This window comes from Wolffia australiana, chromosome 19, assembly GCF_029677425.1.
Source record: "Wolffia australiana isolate 7733 chromosome 19, ASM2967742v1".
NCBI lineage: Eukaryota > Viridiplantae > Streptophyta > Magnoliopsida > Alismatales > Araceae > Wolffia > Wolffia australiana.
The window spans coordinates 8,555,101-8,571,844 of record NC_135853.1 but is presented as its reverse complement, the minus strand read 5'-3'; the positions used below and the strand labels follow the sequence as shown (position 1 = coordinate 8,571,844).

Sequence of the window (16,744 nt, the reverse complement as noted above, 5' to 3'; positions counted from 1 at the left end):
CAGGAGAGAGCTGATAAGATTCTTGATTTCGCCCTGATAGGAAAACCAGAATCTCCATGACGTAGGACAATTAAGGAAAAGGGCGACTGAGGAGATGGATGGGATGACAACGGGTAAATGGTGATAGACGGGTTTGTAGGGAGGGATAAAACGGTCCTCAGAAATTTACACGGTCGGATTCGAACTTTAAAACCAATGAAAATCTGGTGGTGCAGCTCCGACCCTTATCGAGGCCGGGAGTACTGTCTTCCCCCACCGCGACGATGCCTAAGCATCGAAAACAATATCCGAATTCGCATCGCGAAGAAACACTCGAGAAAGATAGAGAACTAGTGGTAAATCCAAACCAAATCTAATTCTGACGGCGGTGGAAACTTCTCGAGAAAACACTGGACGGAGAACACTTTCGATACCAAAGGGTTCAGGCGTACCTCGGCACCGTAGTGCGTGCAGAGGGTGCTGGAAATTCTGATCGTGACGAGGCTGGGCGAATCCGGGCGTTGAGCAGCCCACTGGACGAAGGAGTCTAGGCCTTGAACGGCCCTGGTAGTGAGTTGATGTCGTGGTCACAGAGTCAGGCGTAGGCGAATACCCGCGCACACGAAGCGCAGGTAGAGTGCGTGGCGCGGTGGCGCGCGCGCGGCTCAAAGCGTGGACAGCGTCGACGATGAACCGTTGGACGGCCTCGACGACGTTGGTGGCCCGCGTGCACGGCGCGGGCAGGCGATCGGCGCTCGACGCGGCGCGGCGAGCGCGCAGCGCGCGCTGGCAGGCGATCGGGCGCGCGGCGGGCGGCCGAGTGCGAGGCAGGGGCAGACGGTCGGCGCACCGCGGGTGCGGGTGGCCGCATGCACGGCGCGGACAGACGGTCGGTGCACCGCGGGTGAAGGCGGTTGCGTGGCTGGGGGAGGAGAGAGAGAGAGAGAGGGAGGGGAAGAGGTGGAAGGCCGGTGACGCAATGTGGCGGCGGCGGTGACGGCAACGGCAACGGCGGCGACGACGGCTAGAGTTAAGAGGGATAGGGGAGGCTGCGCAGTCCTCCAAGAAGAGTTAAACAAAACTCAATTCTTGAAATTATGACTGCCTACTGTTTCTTGAAAACAATGGTCAATATATAGGCCTTGGAGGAAAGAGAAATTGACGAGAAAGTAAAGACGTGCACCGTGTCACGCCAAAGGGCAGTTGTGGATCTGCCTCTGGCGTCGTGTCATGATGCGCGTAGGGACGTGCGCGGGTGGAGACATGCTTGTCGACGGCTGCGGCGTGTTGACTTTGGTGCTGACTTCGATTGACCGTGGCGGGTTGACTTCAGTTGACTTTGTCGTTGGGTCCATAGCAGGCGTGTTGACTCCGGTTGACCGTGGGACACGTTCGACGGTGATGTGTTGGTGTCCTCGCCATCACTCCAAGGTAGAATTCTCTTGAAAACCTAGAATCAAACAAGATCCCTTTGGATCTATGAAGACAAAACAGCTGAATGCGAGAATAAATATCTGAAGAGTAATCAAGAACTGAAACTAAAAAGAAACAACCAAATAGCAAGTCCAAATCGGGTCTTGCTCATCGAGCAATGAGGATCTCCCACTGGCCCGATCGCCAGAGCGACTTCAACTTCCAAGAATCAATACCCCTTTCTTGGCTTCAGCCCTTATTTATATCTTTCTTTTCCCCCTCTTTTATTCAAATCTCCACATGTGCCTTTAATGGATTGCATGCGTGACTTCCCTTCTCTTGTTCTTTCTTTGATATGTCCTCATGAAGCTCTTATCAAGTGCCAGAGAAAGAGCGAAAGACACATGGATAGATAGAGAGAGAAAGACTAACTCTAAAGTGGGTGTAAAAATTGTGATATAGGTAGAGAAAGACTTTACACAAGAAAATATTGTTTCAGAAAGAGAGAGAGTGAGAACGAGACAAACAGGCTTAACAAGTGGGGAATTCTCTTCCAGGATTACAAGCCTCTAAAGATAAAGGGGAAGAGAGAAAAAATTTGAGCTAAACTGGTATCGGAGAGAGAATCTGCTGAAATATTTGGCCAAACGTACCCTCTCAACGAATTTCCGCCACCGACGGACAGTTAGAACTCACCCATGGCAATTACTGGATAGATGCAAAAGAGACAAAGAGCAAGGTAAAGAGAGAAAATTAAAGAGAAATAACGTACAAAAGTTGTCACAGATGTTGTGCTCTCCAATCAACAGCAAAGGTGGACTCCTCTTCATCAGTAGAGGATTCATCACTGGAGGCTTCGCGCACAAACGCCGGCCGCTTTTGGCCTCTCGCATTCTTCAGGGATTTTGCCTCCACTAATTTCTTCTTTACCATCTCCACTCTCTCTCTGTACTCCCTGTGAAGAATAATAAACAAAAATTTTATTTAATTCGGAAAATACCCTCTGAAAATAATAAATCAAGATCCACCCACCTCTGTTCTAAGAGCTCAAACTCTTGCCTTGCCTCAGCCGCATCGATCTGTATTTAGAAATAGATAATTAAGTTCAGGAGGTACTAAACTATTAATTTTTTCAATTGAAAAGGTTCAACGATATAAATGAATGCATGGGCCTACCTCCTCTTCTTCGAGCCGGTCATCCACCTCGAGCAAGTCCTCCTGAATTTCCTTCTCAAATTCTTTGTAGGCATCGCTGCATCGTGACATTTAATTAGCCAGAAAGAAGATCCGAGAACCCCCGAAAATATGGTGAAATACATCATGATATAGAAAAATATAATTTGAATGTTACAGGTTAAGATTTTCACAAAAATTTGAAACAGAACTTCTTCAAATTTATCATGGTGTCATTGTCATCTATCAGTTTCCAAGATAAGATAGAGTATTTCATCATGTTGTTTTCATCATTATTTTTTTGAAAAAAATTGTTGTCATCATCATACATTCGCTTTCCAAGCACAGGGAAATCATTAAACAATGTCGTCGTCATCATCCATTCGTAGAATTATTCATTGTCCTCATTGTCATTCGTTGAAGCCACATATGGATGACAATGACAATGACAGAAATTTACGGAGGACAAAGACTGAAGAATTGAGCTATAAACACTAATTTCAAATATAACTAGCATTCATAAAAAAGAAAAAAATTATTTAACAATGAAACAAGAATGATGAGAAAATTACTTGACATCTATCTTGACGGGTTGGATGCCACGTGCACGAAGATCTGCATCCTTGTTGTCAAAAAATCCCGCTGGCAGCGCGCCTTTTACCTGCTTGACCTCTGTCCCTTCAGCCTTAGACGATATGTCATTGGGTTGACCGGAAATTTCCTTCCCAGAAATGGTTCCACCGCCATCAAAGAAATCCACCAGTAAAATTCCTTTCGCTTTTTTGGAAGGTTGAATCATCTCATCAGACTCTTGATCAAAAAACCCATCAGGAAGTTGCCCTTTGATGTGTTTGCTTTCTGAACTGCTTATTTTCTTTGCTTCTTCATTTTTTGAAGACGCAATGCCCACCTCACTGGTAGAACTTTCCTCTGCGCCTAAAATGTTTTAATTTTTAATATTAAAAAAATATTAAGGATGAAATGCTCCTCAAACATGCAAGACAATTTTTGAGACTGATTTTTATTGTTGCAATAGATGCAGCTTTGTGCAATCAATTTTGAATTGGTTTGATTAATCTAGAGATATAAAACCAGTAAATCATACTAAGATTTGTGAGGTTTGGCATCAGGGATAGGATGAATCATCATCATCATCATCTGTCCAAGCCCAGACATGGATGATGACAACGATGAAGAATTCATCATTGTTTGCCTACTCATTTGTGTCAATGACAATGAAGAATGGACAATGATGATGATGTTATTGAATCATTCATCAACCCATTTCAAAGAGTCATCACCATCATCTTCATCATGATCATCATCCAGTTTAATATCACCACCAATTGATGAATCATCATTTGTACAAGTGCAAACAAGGACGATGATCAGTCCACCGACCCAAGTCAGGGTCTCAACATACCACAGACGCGAGTAAAACCTATTGCTAAACTTCATTTGCAGGTCTTCATGGCATTTTCATATGAAGTGGAAATAAAATCCAAAAAACCAACAAAAGTCCTATACTTGCTAAAAACTGAAATCTGGTAAAAGAATATTGGGACCCAAAATGCAGTTCACACATTATTTTTTTATCGATTAATATTTCAAGATGATTTAAAAATCGCTAGTTCTACATTTCTCTGTACTCCATTACCTCCCCTTTTCCTTGACGTCTCCCTTTTATCAACAAAATTAGAAGGCACTATGGACGACGGCTGAGGTTTCTCTGTTTCCTTTTGTTTCTCAAGTTGTAAACTACGGTTGTCTCGTCCAGCAGCAAGAGTTTTAACATTTTCAACTGCCTGAAAGGAGAATATGAAATGAAAATCGACCACAACACGTGAGGAGAGAGGAGAAATTTTTAATAAAGAAAAAAATAATAAGATAATATTGCTCAGGAGGGAGAAACCCAAATACAAAGAGCCAGAAAAAAAACAAGGGCACCATGAAATAATCATCATCCATGAGAAGGCCAAAACCAAGTAACATCTGTAACATTGTCATTTATTAAAACCCATTTTTTGTAATTTTATAAAAAACTTTTTTTATTCTTTCATGAAAAGAATCAGGGGGGATGGAAATATCGGACAAGTAAAAAAACAGTCGATAATCTAATCTTAAGGGGTATGACATCAGCTTCATAATATCTGCGTGTCGGACAGAATATCAGAACTATGGACTAAGATTTTGACAATGAGCATTCTCTAAACAGCTCTTCTATTTTTTTACGTAAATCAAATAATGATTCAAAAAGAAGAGCTGCAGGAAACGATAAGTTACGGAAAAAAAGAAGAGATCTACCGATACAAAGACAGGGAATTTTCAAATCTTGTTGTACTTCTAAATTGCCTTTTCCTGAAAACAGAATTTAGTAGCATTAAAGATAGTTTCTTCTCGACGCAAATTTATGCTTATGTTTTTATATATTCGCAATTTTTTTAGGAATCTCCCACTATTTTGAAGAACAAGAAGCTCCCGACTATTTATTTAGGACCCATTTATTTTTTATAAGTTCGTACTTCCTGAACAATTGCCTTATTTCAAGCGTAGATCATTCAAACACCATTATTTTCAACCTCTTTCTGATCCATCTAGTCATTTGCATAGTGTCAAAAGTTCTTAAAACCCCCCAAGTCAAAATAGCAGGAGTGAAATAGACAGTGAAGAGAACGAAAGGGGAAAAGAAAGAGAAGACATAGGGAGAGAGAGAGAGAGAGAGAGAGAGAGAGAGAGATAAAGGGGAGGGACAGAGAGAGAAAGTGAAAGAGGTGGGAAGAGCGAGATGGGTGAGAAAGAGAACATTATGGAAGAGAATTAGCAAAAAAAAATTGAAATTGAAAACTTTAAAATATTAATAAAATCATCACCAACAGCTGAGACAAGTTTCTAAAACATACATTATAAAAGATGGTAAGTTTTAAACTGCTGTAGAGAGAGAAAAGACTCTACCTCACGATGTTTCTTAGAAACTTGATGCGCAGGCCAAAGTGATTCGGACTTCAATGTAACATTACAAATCTTGCAAACCGGTTGGTCGTATTCATTATACCTACAGAAAATATGTCAGCCCACAGCATTTAGAAAACTATTGTCAATTGAACTCCAAAAAATACTCTTACAAGATAGATCTATTGGCCTCCACGTCAAGTTAACAAGAGAATAAATATTTCTGGTAACATGGAAAGCAATTTTGATCTAAATAGAAATTTATTGTCTTGGCCTCTTATGCAGAAAGTAAAAATTCTAATCTCTTCCTCAGACGATCGATGATTGTGAATTTAAGTAGCCTCTTCGACGATTTAGGCACAATCATGTCGCATCTATCATGCCGCTGATTTTCAAAAAAAGGGGAGGTGGAACACGTTGGAAGGGAGAAATTTCTTTTCATGATGTATTATAAAGATCAGTCAATTAAAATAAAAGCTTCACTCCGTGCAATTCAGAATTAACTTCTTCAAAAGGTTTATCAAAAATGCCCCCTCCGCAAAAAATATTAACAGATGAGGGACTTGAAGAGATTTGGCTACTACAAAGATCATAACTTGGCCGGAATTACTCATCATATGCCCAGAAAATTCAATGCAAGAACGTTTAAGGGGTAAAAAAAATTGGGAAAACAGAAAATTTTTAACAGACGGTACTCAAAGAATTTGTAACAGAGGAAGTAGAAGCGCAAAGATTTTCTCTTTTTCTCGTACCTCACAAGGGGGGAGTCGATACGTTTCTCCCGTTTCTGCGTCGCCTCCCTCAGCTTCGCCCGGAACAACGCCTTCTTCGCGTCCATCCTCCTCTCTCTCTCTCTCTCTCTCTCTCTCTCTCTCTCTCTCTCTCTCTCTCTCTCTCACACACACACACACACACACACACTCTTTCACTGTCTCTCTTCCTCTCTCCCCTTCTCTCTCTCTCTCTCCCTCTTTCTCCGTGTCTCTCTCGTTCTACTTCTCTCTTTCACTCTCTCTATTTCTCTCTCTATTTCTTCCTTTCGATTTCCCTCTCTATTTCTCTCTCTCTCTCTCTCTATTTCTCCCTATCGCTATTTCTCTCTCTCTCTGTTTCTCCCTCTTTCTATTTTTCTCTCTCTCTATTTCTCCCTCTTTCTATTTTTCTCTCTCTCTGTTTCTCCCTATCTCTATTTCTCTCTTTCTCTGTTTCTCCCTCTTTCTATTTTTCTCTCTCTCTATTTCTCCCTCTTTCTATTTTTCTCTCTCTCTCTCTCTATTTCTCCCTCTCTATTTCTCTCTCTCTCTCTCTATTTCTCCCTCTCTATTTCTCTCTCTCTCTCTCTATTTCTCCCTCTTTCTATTTTTCTCTCTCTCTATTTCTCCCTCCATATATTTCTTTCTCGCCCTCTCTCTTTATTTCTCCCTCTTTCTAATTTTCTCTCTCTCTCTATTTCTCCCTCTTTCTAATTTTCTTTCTCTTTCTCTCTCTATTTCTCCCTTTCTCTGTTTTTCTTTCTGTCTCTCTATTTTTCCCTCTTTCTATTTTTCTTTCTCTCTCTATTTTTCTTTCTCTCTCTATTTCTCCCTCTTTCTGTTTTTCTTTCTCTTTCTCTCTCTATTTCTCCCTCTCTTTAGTTTTCTTTCTCTCTCTCTCCCTCTCTCTATTTCTCCCTCTTTCTATTTTTCTTTCTCTCTCTCTCTTTCTCCTTCTTTCTATTTTTCTTTCTCTCTCTCTATTTCTCCCTTTTCTATATTTCTTTCTCTCTCTATGTATTTCTCCCTCTTTCTATTTTTCTTTCTCTTCTTATTTTTATTTCTCTCTCTCTTTATTTCTCTCTCTCTCTCTCTCTTTCTCCATTTAGTGGAATGAGTTCACTCAATTGCTCCGTAGGAATCCCTAAAAGGTTTTGTACCAAACTGTCAATTAGGTTGATTTACGTCACAGATGTGTAAGTAGTCCAGACACCAAAGACATCTTATAGACAGACTATGACCTACTTGTGGACAGTCCAAACATCTTGTGGTACTTTAACTATGACCTATGTGTCCTAAATCATGAGATTCTAAATAGTCTTAGTTCGGGTGTATCAATAAGTTTACGAAGACAATTGAATGGTCAAGATGGGAGCAACCACCCTTTGTATAAGAGGAAACAATTCAAGGAAAACCATGCGATGAAGTCTTTGACCAAGACTGTGAAATATCGGAGAAGAATTCTCTGATCATTTCCGAATGCATCAGTATTTAACTCGAGACTGTTTAGGGTTAGACATTTGACCATACCCGAAGTCGTCCTAGGAGAGTCAAGTGGATGAAGGACTACATATAGATGGTAACCGATGACAAATAGGTTCTATAAATGAGTCGATACACACTCTTTTGTATCTTGTAGAGCACAAGGTGGAGGTTGGAAACCCATGGGTTGGAGACTCAACCTACCGATTTGGTCACACACAAATGATATTTTGGACGTCAAAAGATATACTTAAGTTTTGGAGGTTTTTATGAAAAATACTCACTTCGTGTAAATAGAGAAAGGCCTTGAACAGACTTCACCCGGGCCAAAATTGTTCAGGGCATTCCTCTTCTTCCCCCTTCTCTCTGTGATTCCTCTCCATTTAGGATGCGATGGGGACGACAAAATGACAATGACAGAGATTGAATGGGCCCGTAAACGAGGAGGAGATTTGATGTGTTGAGGATCACGTGGATACATCTAGAGGCTGCACACTTGAGCAGCTCGATTCGTCTTGCTCCGAGATCCAAGATATCATGAATGCAATCCATGCATCGTTCTTCGCGTAATGATTTTTATTGATGTCGTTTCAAATCGTTCAAGTCTTCCGCTGCGAATCATTATGAGTTCTTCATCCAAATCTTGGGCCATAGACCCCAACATATATATTCCTAGTGTCTCCACATTAATGGCTAGAAAGAAAAATCATGAAAATGAGGGGAGAAAGGAAAACCAACGGGTTGTGCAGAAATGATGTATGACTCAATGGAGTTACTAGAAAGACGAAGACCCCCGCGACGTCTCACCCTACTCTCTTCTTTCGTCATCCTAAATCTCTTTCTTGTTCCATGTCACTTCCTCCTATGGTTCCAGATCGTCCGAGACGTGGACGATGGATGGGACAGGATGAAGATAGTCCCATCTGACGTCCTGAATCTGTGCAGGGATGCAGATGGGACGGTTATTTCGTCCGAGACCTTCGAATGGGACAGTTTTTCGTTCGAGTGGACTAAAACTATCCCGTCTAGAGGTCTCGGGACGAATTTCCAACTTTTTGTCCAACCTCGCGGACGGGATGATTTTTTCATCCTGGGACGAAAAAACCATCCCGTTCGCGTCCCTGCACTGTACTCCTCTCTCTCTCTCTCTCCTTCTGTATAATTTGACCTCCTCCTCTCTCCAATTCCAACTACATACCTTTTTATTAATTGAGAAATACATTCACCTCAATAAATTGTTGCTTCATTTTTTCAAAATTGACTTTTTACCTCTGGACTTCCTTTTTCTAATTTTTTAATATAGAAAATTAAAAAAATTGACTTTTCAATTTCTACTTTGAAATTGACTATTAGACTGAGGCCGTTATTCTCTAATCCTGACCGTCCAAGTTCATTCTATCGTGCGCTGGCGCTGGGCCCCGCAAGCTGTCGGCTCTAACACCGCTCTTCTAGAAGGATCGTTTCCGACTTTTATCACCAGATCGATCTCGGAGATGGTCGAGATGTTATTTTCGTCGTGATCATGGCGGTTTCCTCTCTGATCGGTCTCGCGTTCTTCACTTTTTCTCGATCAGGTTGGTTATTTCCGTTTCTAATTCCGATTTCTGGCGTTCTGGCGGTTTCATTTGGTTCATTTTGGGGAGAATTCGGCGTTCCGGCGTCGTTTGTTTCAATTTTGAAGCTTTTGTTTGTGAATTTTACTTTTCAGTTGTAATCTACTGATGTAGACTTCTGTTGACACTTTTCTAGTCGTAATTTATCGGCCTTCGTCGTGATCATGGAGTTTTCCTCTAATTGCCATTTCTGGCGTTTTGGTGATTTCATTTAGTTCATTTTGAGGAGATTTCGGCGTTCCGGCATCGTTTGATTCAATTTTGAAGGTTTTGTTTGTGAATTTTACATTTAAGTTGTAATTTACTGATGTATTCTTCTCTTGACACAATTTTTTCTAGTCGTGGATTTTCCGGAATGATGGTGATGTTATCTTCGTCGTGATCATGGCGGTTTTCTCTCTGATCGGTCTCGCGTTTTTCACTTTCTCTGGATCAGGTTGGTTATTTGCGTTTCTAATTGTCATTTCTGACGTTTTGGCGATTTCATTTGGTTCATTTTGAGGAGTTTTCGGGCGTTCCGGCGTCGTTTTTTTCAATTTTGAAGCTTTATTTCGTGAATTTTACTTTTTAGTTGTAATTTACCGATGTAGTCTTCTCTTGACGCCATTTTTTAAGTCGTGAATTTTCGTTCTAACAGTAATTTACCGTCGTGATGGCGATGTTATCTTCGTCGTGATCATGACTGTTTCCTCTCTACTCGGTCCCGCGTTCTTCACTTTCTCAAGATCAGGTTCGCGATTTCCGTTTCTAATTGCCACTTTGGCGCTCTGGCGATTTTGTTCGGTTCATCTTGAATAGATTTCTGGAGTTCCGGCGTGGATTTTGATGCTTTTGTTAGTGAAATTTTCTGTTTATTTCGTGAATTTTACTTTTTAGTTGTAATTTACTGATGTGGTCTTCGCTTGATTTTCGTGTACTTAGGGTTGTCTATCGTTATTTGTCCAAGACAGTGTTACTTTGCTTCTTTCTGGTTGTGATTTACCGCAATTTCCATTGAGATTTCATTCTGTTAATTTTGCGAAGATTTGGGGAGTTCCTGTTTCGAATTAAAAAACTAGTTTTGTTTAAATTTTGAAGCCTTTATTCTTGAAATTTTCTCTTTAGTTGTCATTTACTGATCTGGTCTTCGTTCATTGTCCACGACACTGTTTAGCTTCTTTCTTGTTCTAATTTACTGCAATTTCCGTTTCTGTTTGCTCTGACGATTTCATTCAGTTCAATTGGTCGAGATTTCTGGCAGATTATTTTTGTTCATTTTGAAGCTATTATTTAGACTTTTCTTTCGAGTTGTAAGTTAATGGCCACGACACTGTTATTTTGATTTTTCTTTCTTTTTGTAATCTTCCTTTTGTTCGTCTGATTTTCAACCTGCTTGGGTTGTTCATCGTTATCTTGACACTGTGAGTTCTCGTGTTTAAACTCATTAATTTTGAGCTCTTTCGATGATTAGTTTCATTACCATCGTCATTTTTCACTTGGTTTGAACAGTTTTAGGACTCCTCCCAATTTTTATCCTTCCTCGAAGAACCCAAGTGCAGTGATCCAATACCAGTGAAAATCACTCAATCTTTCTATAACAGAAACTGCAATTCAATCAACTGATTCTTAGATTGCCCTTCAATCTATGTTCCATTTTCACAAACACTGATTTTCTCTGCATTGTAACCCCGAAAATTTATAATCCGAAACCCCCACTAAAAATTGAAATGCAGTGATCCAAGATCCAATAAAAATCATGGGATCTTTATGTAACAGTAATTTCATCCAACTCTTACATCGCTCCTGATTTTGTATTCCAACTACCCAACCACTTGGATTGAGTGATCCAATACGTCCTCGTCGTAAATTTTCATCTTCAATGAAGAATTCAACTGGAGGAATCCAAGATCAGTGAAAAAAAACTCTCTTTAGCAACTGAAACCCAATCAACTGATTCTTAGATTGCCTTGGTAATCCCCTGCACTTCAATCTATATTACCCAAACACTTCAATCTATGTTCCAATCGCTCCTCGTCGTAAATGTTATCTTTAACGAAGAATTCAACTGGAGGAATCCAAGAACAGTGAAAAAACTCTCCTTAGCAACTGAAACCCAATCAACTGATTCTTAGATTGCCTTGGCAAACCCCTGCACTTCAATCTATATTTCCCCTGCACTTCAATCTATGTTCCAATCGCTCGATGTCGTAAATGTTCATCTTTAACGAAGAATTCAACTGGAGGAATCCAAGATCAGTGAAAAAACTCTTCTTAGCAACAGAAACCCAATCAACTGATTCTTAGATTGCCTTGGCAATCCCCTGCAGATCTCTTCCCCTGGACAAGATGAACACGTACTGGTGCTACCGGTGCCGGCTTTCCTTCGGGCTCCGCCATGGCCGGGAGCCAATCTGTCCTCGTTGCCATGGCGGATTCATCGAGGAGGTGGACGACGTCGAAGACCATGCCTTCTTCCCCTACGAGGCTCGGTTGGATGCCATCTCCGCCATGATGGCAAGCTTAATGGGAAGCAGAGCTGGCGGCGCACTGGCCCCGCCGCCATGGCTATGGCTCCATAACCAGATCCCTGAAATTGTTTTTGCTGGCGAGCGGCGGGGCCTGCCGCCGGCGCCGGCTTCGGCAATTGAGAACCTTCCCACAGTGAAAATCCGGCAACGTCATCTCCGACGGGACTCGACGTGCGCGGTCTGCAAGGAGCTGTTTGAGCTTGGGTCCATGGCTAAGGAGCTTCCATGTAAGCATCTGTACCATTCTGACTGCATTGTTCCGTGGCTGCAGCTCCACAACTCGTGCCCCGTCTGCCGCCATGAACTGCCGTCTGCCAGCTCCAGCTCTGGCAGCAGCCAGAGTGGACGGCGAGGGGAGGCCCCGTTCCGGTGGCCTTTCAACCAGAGAGGATACAACAATTGGCCGTTGGACTGACAGGTACTCTCCCTCGTGTAAACTTATCTTGAGATATTGTCAATCCCTGATTCTATATCTCTCTTATAGACTTTGTAGAAAGCTCTTCCTATAGTTCTTGTTGGAATATCTGATGATTATTGTGCTCTTTGTTTTTCCTCTTTCTTTGTATTTCTATATTTATCTCTGTGCTCTATTTCTATATTTATCTCTCTCTCTCTCTCTCTCGTGTAAAGTTATATTGAGATATTGTCAATCCTTAATTCTATGTCTCTCTCGCCAGACTTTGTAGAAAGCTCTTTCTATAGTTCTTGTTGGATTATCTGATGATTATGGTGTTTTATGTCCTCTCTCTTTCTTTGTATCTCTGTTCTCTTTCTCTATATTCATCTCTCTCACATGTAAACTTAAATTGAGATATTTTCAATCCTTAATTCTGTCTCTCTCTCTAGACTTTGTAGAAAGCTCTCCCCATAGTTCTTGTTGGAATGTCTGATGATTATAGTGTTCTATGTCCTCTCTCTTTCTTTGTATCTCTGTTCTCTATTTATATATTTATCTCTCTCTCTCTCATGTAAAACCTATATTGAGATATTTTTCAATCCTTGTTTCTGTATCTCTCTCTCTCTCAAGACTTTGTAGAAAGCTCTGCCCATAGTTCTTGCTGGAATATCTGATGATTATGGTGCTCTATGGCGTCTCTCTTTCTTTGTATCTCTGTGCTCTATTTCTGTATTCATCTCTCTCTCATGTGAACTTATATTGAGATATTGTCAATCCTTGATTCTATATATCTCTCTAGACTTTGTAGAAAGCTCTCCCATAGTTCTTGATGGAATTTCTGATGATTATGGCGCTCTCTGTCATCTTTCTTTATCTGTATCTCTGTTCGCTATCTCTATATTTATCTCTATATTTATCTCTATATTTATCTCTCTGTATCTATGGTCCCCCTCTCCATCTACGATCTCTGTCCCGTGTGATCATCTCTACCTCGCAACATCTTCAGGCGGCTCATCCCTGGTTGATCTCTGCCTCATCAGTTTGACTTCCCCTCAGATCATTCCCATTCCTTTCCCCCTAGAACTTCTACCTCGCCGTGCCCTCTACTTTCCTCGGATACAAGCCTTATATTGATGATCGTATTACAGACTATCTTAGATAGGTCCTTACGACCTCAGTACTGAAATGTTAGTGTTGCAGTTCCTGACTACAACTATCCTAGTGCTATATTATAATGTTTCAAACAATTCTTTCAAAATATGGTATCTCAAGTTGAGCAAAAGTATTGAGTCAATATTATAGAAAAAAATTCAGCAAAATAATTGAGTTCAAATCTGAATAAAGCTATAGAGAAAAACAGATGAAGAATGATGAATTTTTTGTGATGTTTAAAGTTTCAGAAAAGTTATTCAATATTAATTGGAACTGAAAACTGCGATTAAATTTATTAAATCTGTAAATCTATGGAATAAAATGTATCAGGTACTGTAGAAAATTGCAAAGTGAGAGAGAAAGATAATGTTCTCTACTTTCAAAAGTTTATTACTTTAAGAAGCTTTAGAAAAACTCTCACTTTTCAAAACAGGTGAAAGTTGAAGAGCTTAAGGTTTTATTGTTTAGTAAAGAGATGCAAAGATATTAAATCCTCAGGATTGAAAAATCAATAACATGAATCAAGAATTTCAGAGTATATAGTTTAAAGTAAGCTCTGAATTATGGGCTGAAAGAGTTCAATTAATCTCCCAAAAAATTCAAGCAAAAAAGATAGTTATAGTCACACTGATTATAATTTTTAAGAAATTAAAATGCAAAAATTATATCAGCATTAACCAGTATGGAGGAATCTTTCAAACTGATTTTAGAATTTGAATGTGACGGCTTTGGAGATAGTGCATATCAGATATTTATGTTCAGGAGAAGTAATATTGAAAATCACCACTGAGACAAAGATCTGCAGGTTCTAGAGAGATTTTTGTCCTTCAAGAAGAATGATAATATATATCTTTATCGTTCAGGAATAATGACAGAAAGATCAGCATGATGTTCATGAAGATTTTCAAAGACACCAATAGAGTATTCATGAAGATTTTCATGGAGATCATCAGAGCATTCAGGAAGATTTTCAACCAATCAGCAGGGCATTTAGAAGAATTTTAAAAATTTCTAGGTAATTTAAAATCAATAGAAAACAAATAGAGAAAGAACATTCGTTCTAGAATAACAGAGAGGAAGAGAGATTGTTCTTTCAAGGATAATAAAGAGAGAGCGATCGCTCTTTCAAGAATATCTCAATTGTGAGAGAGCAGCAAGAATGGAAAATGCCTTGTTGTCATAAAAAGGACAAGAATCAACACACACAGAGCTGGGTCATTTTTCAGGAATCATAGGGAGAGAGCTGGGTCATCCTTCTGGAATCATAGGGGGAGTACTGGGTTGTTCTTCAGGAAACAGAGAGAGAGAGAGAGAGAGAGAGAGAGAGAGAGAGAGAGAGAAAGAGATCTCTTTCGGCCAACCCAACAGTGATAAGAGAGGTTGTATTTTCAAGAATAGAGGTGAGGAGTGGTCATTTCATTTTATTTTTATTATTTTTAAATGGGCCATATAGTATTTAAATATTTGGCTCATTAGAAAATGGTTCCTCACTTTGTAAATAACCATTTGAATTATAAATTGAAATGGTTTAACAACCCTTAAATAGAGTTGAAATTACCTTTCTCAAAGTGTATCACATTCTGCATGATGTCTTCTGAAGTGACCTGAAAATTCATCTTATACTTTCCTCATTCTTCAAACAAAATGTCACATGAAATGAAATTATGAAAACAATACACATAATCAACCTAATAATATCATAAAAAAAAAGCAATATCATTCAACACCATACATTATGCGTGGGTCAAAGATGATGATCAAGCCCTGCCAATAGTGAATCTTGTTGGCTCTAATTTGAAAATCTGATGCTTTATCTCTCTTTCTTTATATCTCCTAACTTTATACATGAAAGCTGATGATTGATCCCTGCCAACTTTTCAGCTCTCTATCACTCTGTCTCTCCCTCTTTCTATCTATATCATCTTGTTTTCTGTAGTTTTAAGATCTCATGCCCTATATATTTCATCATCTCTCCATAGATAACATGAATAGAGGGCTATGAGGATAATTATACTTATATGAAACATAATGAGACTAATTATTAATTGATATAACAACTAATGTCACTATGATCGGCCGAGGAGGCATGGGATCAGAAGTGAATTTCTTTGATGGATAACCCCATCCTGTTCATTAAAATTGGACATGGGATGAGATGATTGTTGTCCCGTCCCGTCCTTTGTCCTCGTCCCAGACGATCATGCACTATATTGGCAGGCCTCAGGTTGGCACCATCAAAACGGCACATCGCGCCATCAACGAGTCAAATCAGAGACTCATCCACATGGCAAACTCAGAAAGTGACAACTGACACGGTGAGAATGCTAGCTGTCCATGGAGACTGCAGCTCTCTCTCTCTATCTCCATCTCTCTTGCTCTCTACCTCTCTTTCTCCATCTCTCTATATCTTTCACTCTCACTCTCTACCTATCTCTCTCTCCATCTCGCCAGTTCTCTCTACCTCTCTTTCCATCTCTCTATATCCATCTCTCTCCCTTTCCCGCTCCTTCTCTCCATCTCTCTATTTCTCTCTTTCTTGCTTCCTCTCTCCATCTCTCCATCTCTCTCTCTCCTTCTCGCTCCATCTCTCCACCTCTCTCGCTCTTTCTCACTCCATCTCTCCATCTATCTCTCTTCTCTCTATCCCCATCTCACCATCTCTCCATCTCTATCTCTGTGTCTCTTTGTCTCTTCATCTCTTCATCTCTCCACCTCTCTCTCTTGTATCTCTTCATCTCCATCTCTTTATCTCTTCATCTCTCCATCTCTCTAACCTCTCTCTTATATCTCTCCACCTCTATCTCTTTATCTCTTCATCTCTCCATCTATCTATCTTTATCTCTTTCTGTGTTCATCTCTCCATCTCTTTATCTCTTTATCTCTTTGTCTCTCCATCTCTCTATCCTCTCTCTATATCTCTCCATCTCTATCTCTTTATCTCTTCATCTCTCTATCTATCTATCTTTATCTCTTTCTGTCTTCATCTCTCCATCTCTCTATCTCTTTCTCTCTTCATCTCTCCATCTCTCTATCTCACTGTCTTCTCTCTCTCAATCTCTATCTATTTATCTCTTCTCTCTCTTCATCTTTATCTTTTTATAGCTTCTGTTTCCCCATGTCTCAATGTCTCTATCTCTATCTCTTTATAATCCTTCGCTCGCCATGTATTTCTTTTTATACCTTCTGTCTCTCCATCTGTTCATCTCTATCTCTTTATAACTTCCGTCTCTCCATCTCTTTCATCTCTATCTCTTTATATCTTCTGTCTCTCCATCTCTCTATATTTCCATCTCTCAATCACTCTCTCTTCTCTCTCTCCATCTCTAT

At 40.1% G+C, this 16,744-nt stretch overlaps 2 protein-coding genes across 5 annotated transcripts; one reads left to right on the top strand and one right to left on the bottom strand.

Moving 5' to 3' along the window:
* Positions 1-1,050: 1,050 nt before the first annotated feature.
* On the bottom strand, positions 1,051-6,557 carry LOC144715776 (zinc ion binding protein). 3 transcript variants are annotated; one of them, XM_078590757.1, is made up of 8 exons: positions 6,267-6,557; positions 5,518-5,617; positions 4,223-4,370; positions 3,138-3,501; positions 2,569-2,644; positions 2,425-2,471; positions 2,165-2,347; positions 1,051-1,429 (listed from the first exon to the last, which is right to left on the bottom strand). In XM_078590757.1, the coding sequence occupies exons 1-7, from the start codon at positions 6,350-6,352 to the stop codon at positions 2,173-2,175; spliced, it is 996 nt and encodes a 331-aa protein (XP_078446883.1). In that variant the 5' UTR covers positions 6,353-6,557; the 3' UTR covers positions 1,051-1,429; positions 2,165-2,172. The 3 variants fall into 3 exon arrangements, with proteins under 3 accessions (XP_078446883.1, XP_078446881.1, XP_078446882.1); XM_078590755.1 differs by having other exon boundaries at positions 1,051-1,456; positions 6,267-6,556; XM_078590756.1 differs by lacking the exon at positions 1,051-1,429 and having other exon boundaries at positions 1,675-2,347.
* A 2,609-nt stretch (positions 6,558-9,166) lies between these two features.
* On the top strand, positions 9,167-12,423 carry LOC144715691 (putative E3 ubiquitin-protein ligase RHC1A). Of its 2 annotated transcripts, none has more exons than XM_078590655.1 (2): positions 9,167-9,322; positions 11,668-12,423. In XM_078590655.1, the coding sequence occupies exon 2, from the start codon at positions 11,687-11,689 to the stop codon at positions 12,281-12,283; it is 597 nt and encodes a 198-aa protein (XP_078446781.1). In that variant the 5' UTR covers positions 9,167-9,322; positions 11,668-11,686; the 3' UTR covers positions 12,284-12,423. The 2 variants fall into 2 exon arrangements, with proteins under 2 accessions (XP_078446781.1, XP_078446782.1); XM_078590656.1 differs by lacking the exon at positions 9,167-9,322 and adding an exon at positions 9,707-9,797.
* The last annotated feature ends 4,321 nt before the right edge of the window (positions 12,424-16,744 follow it).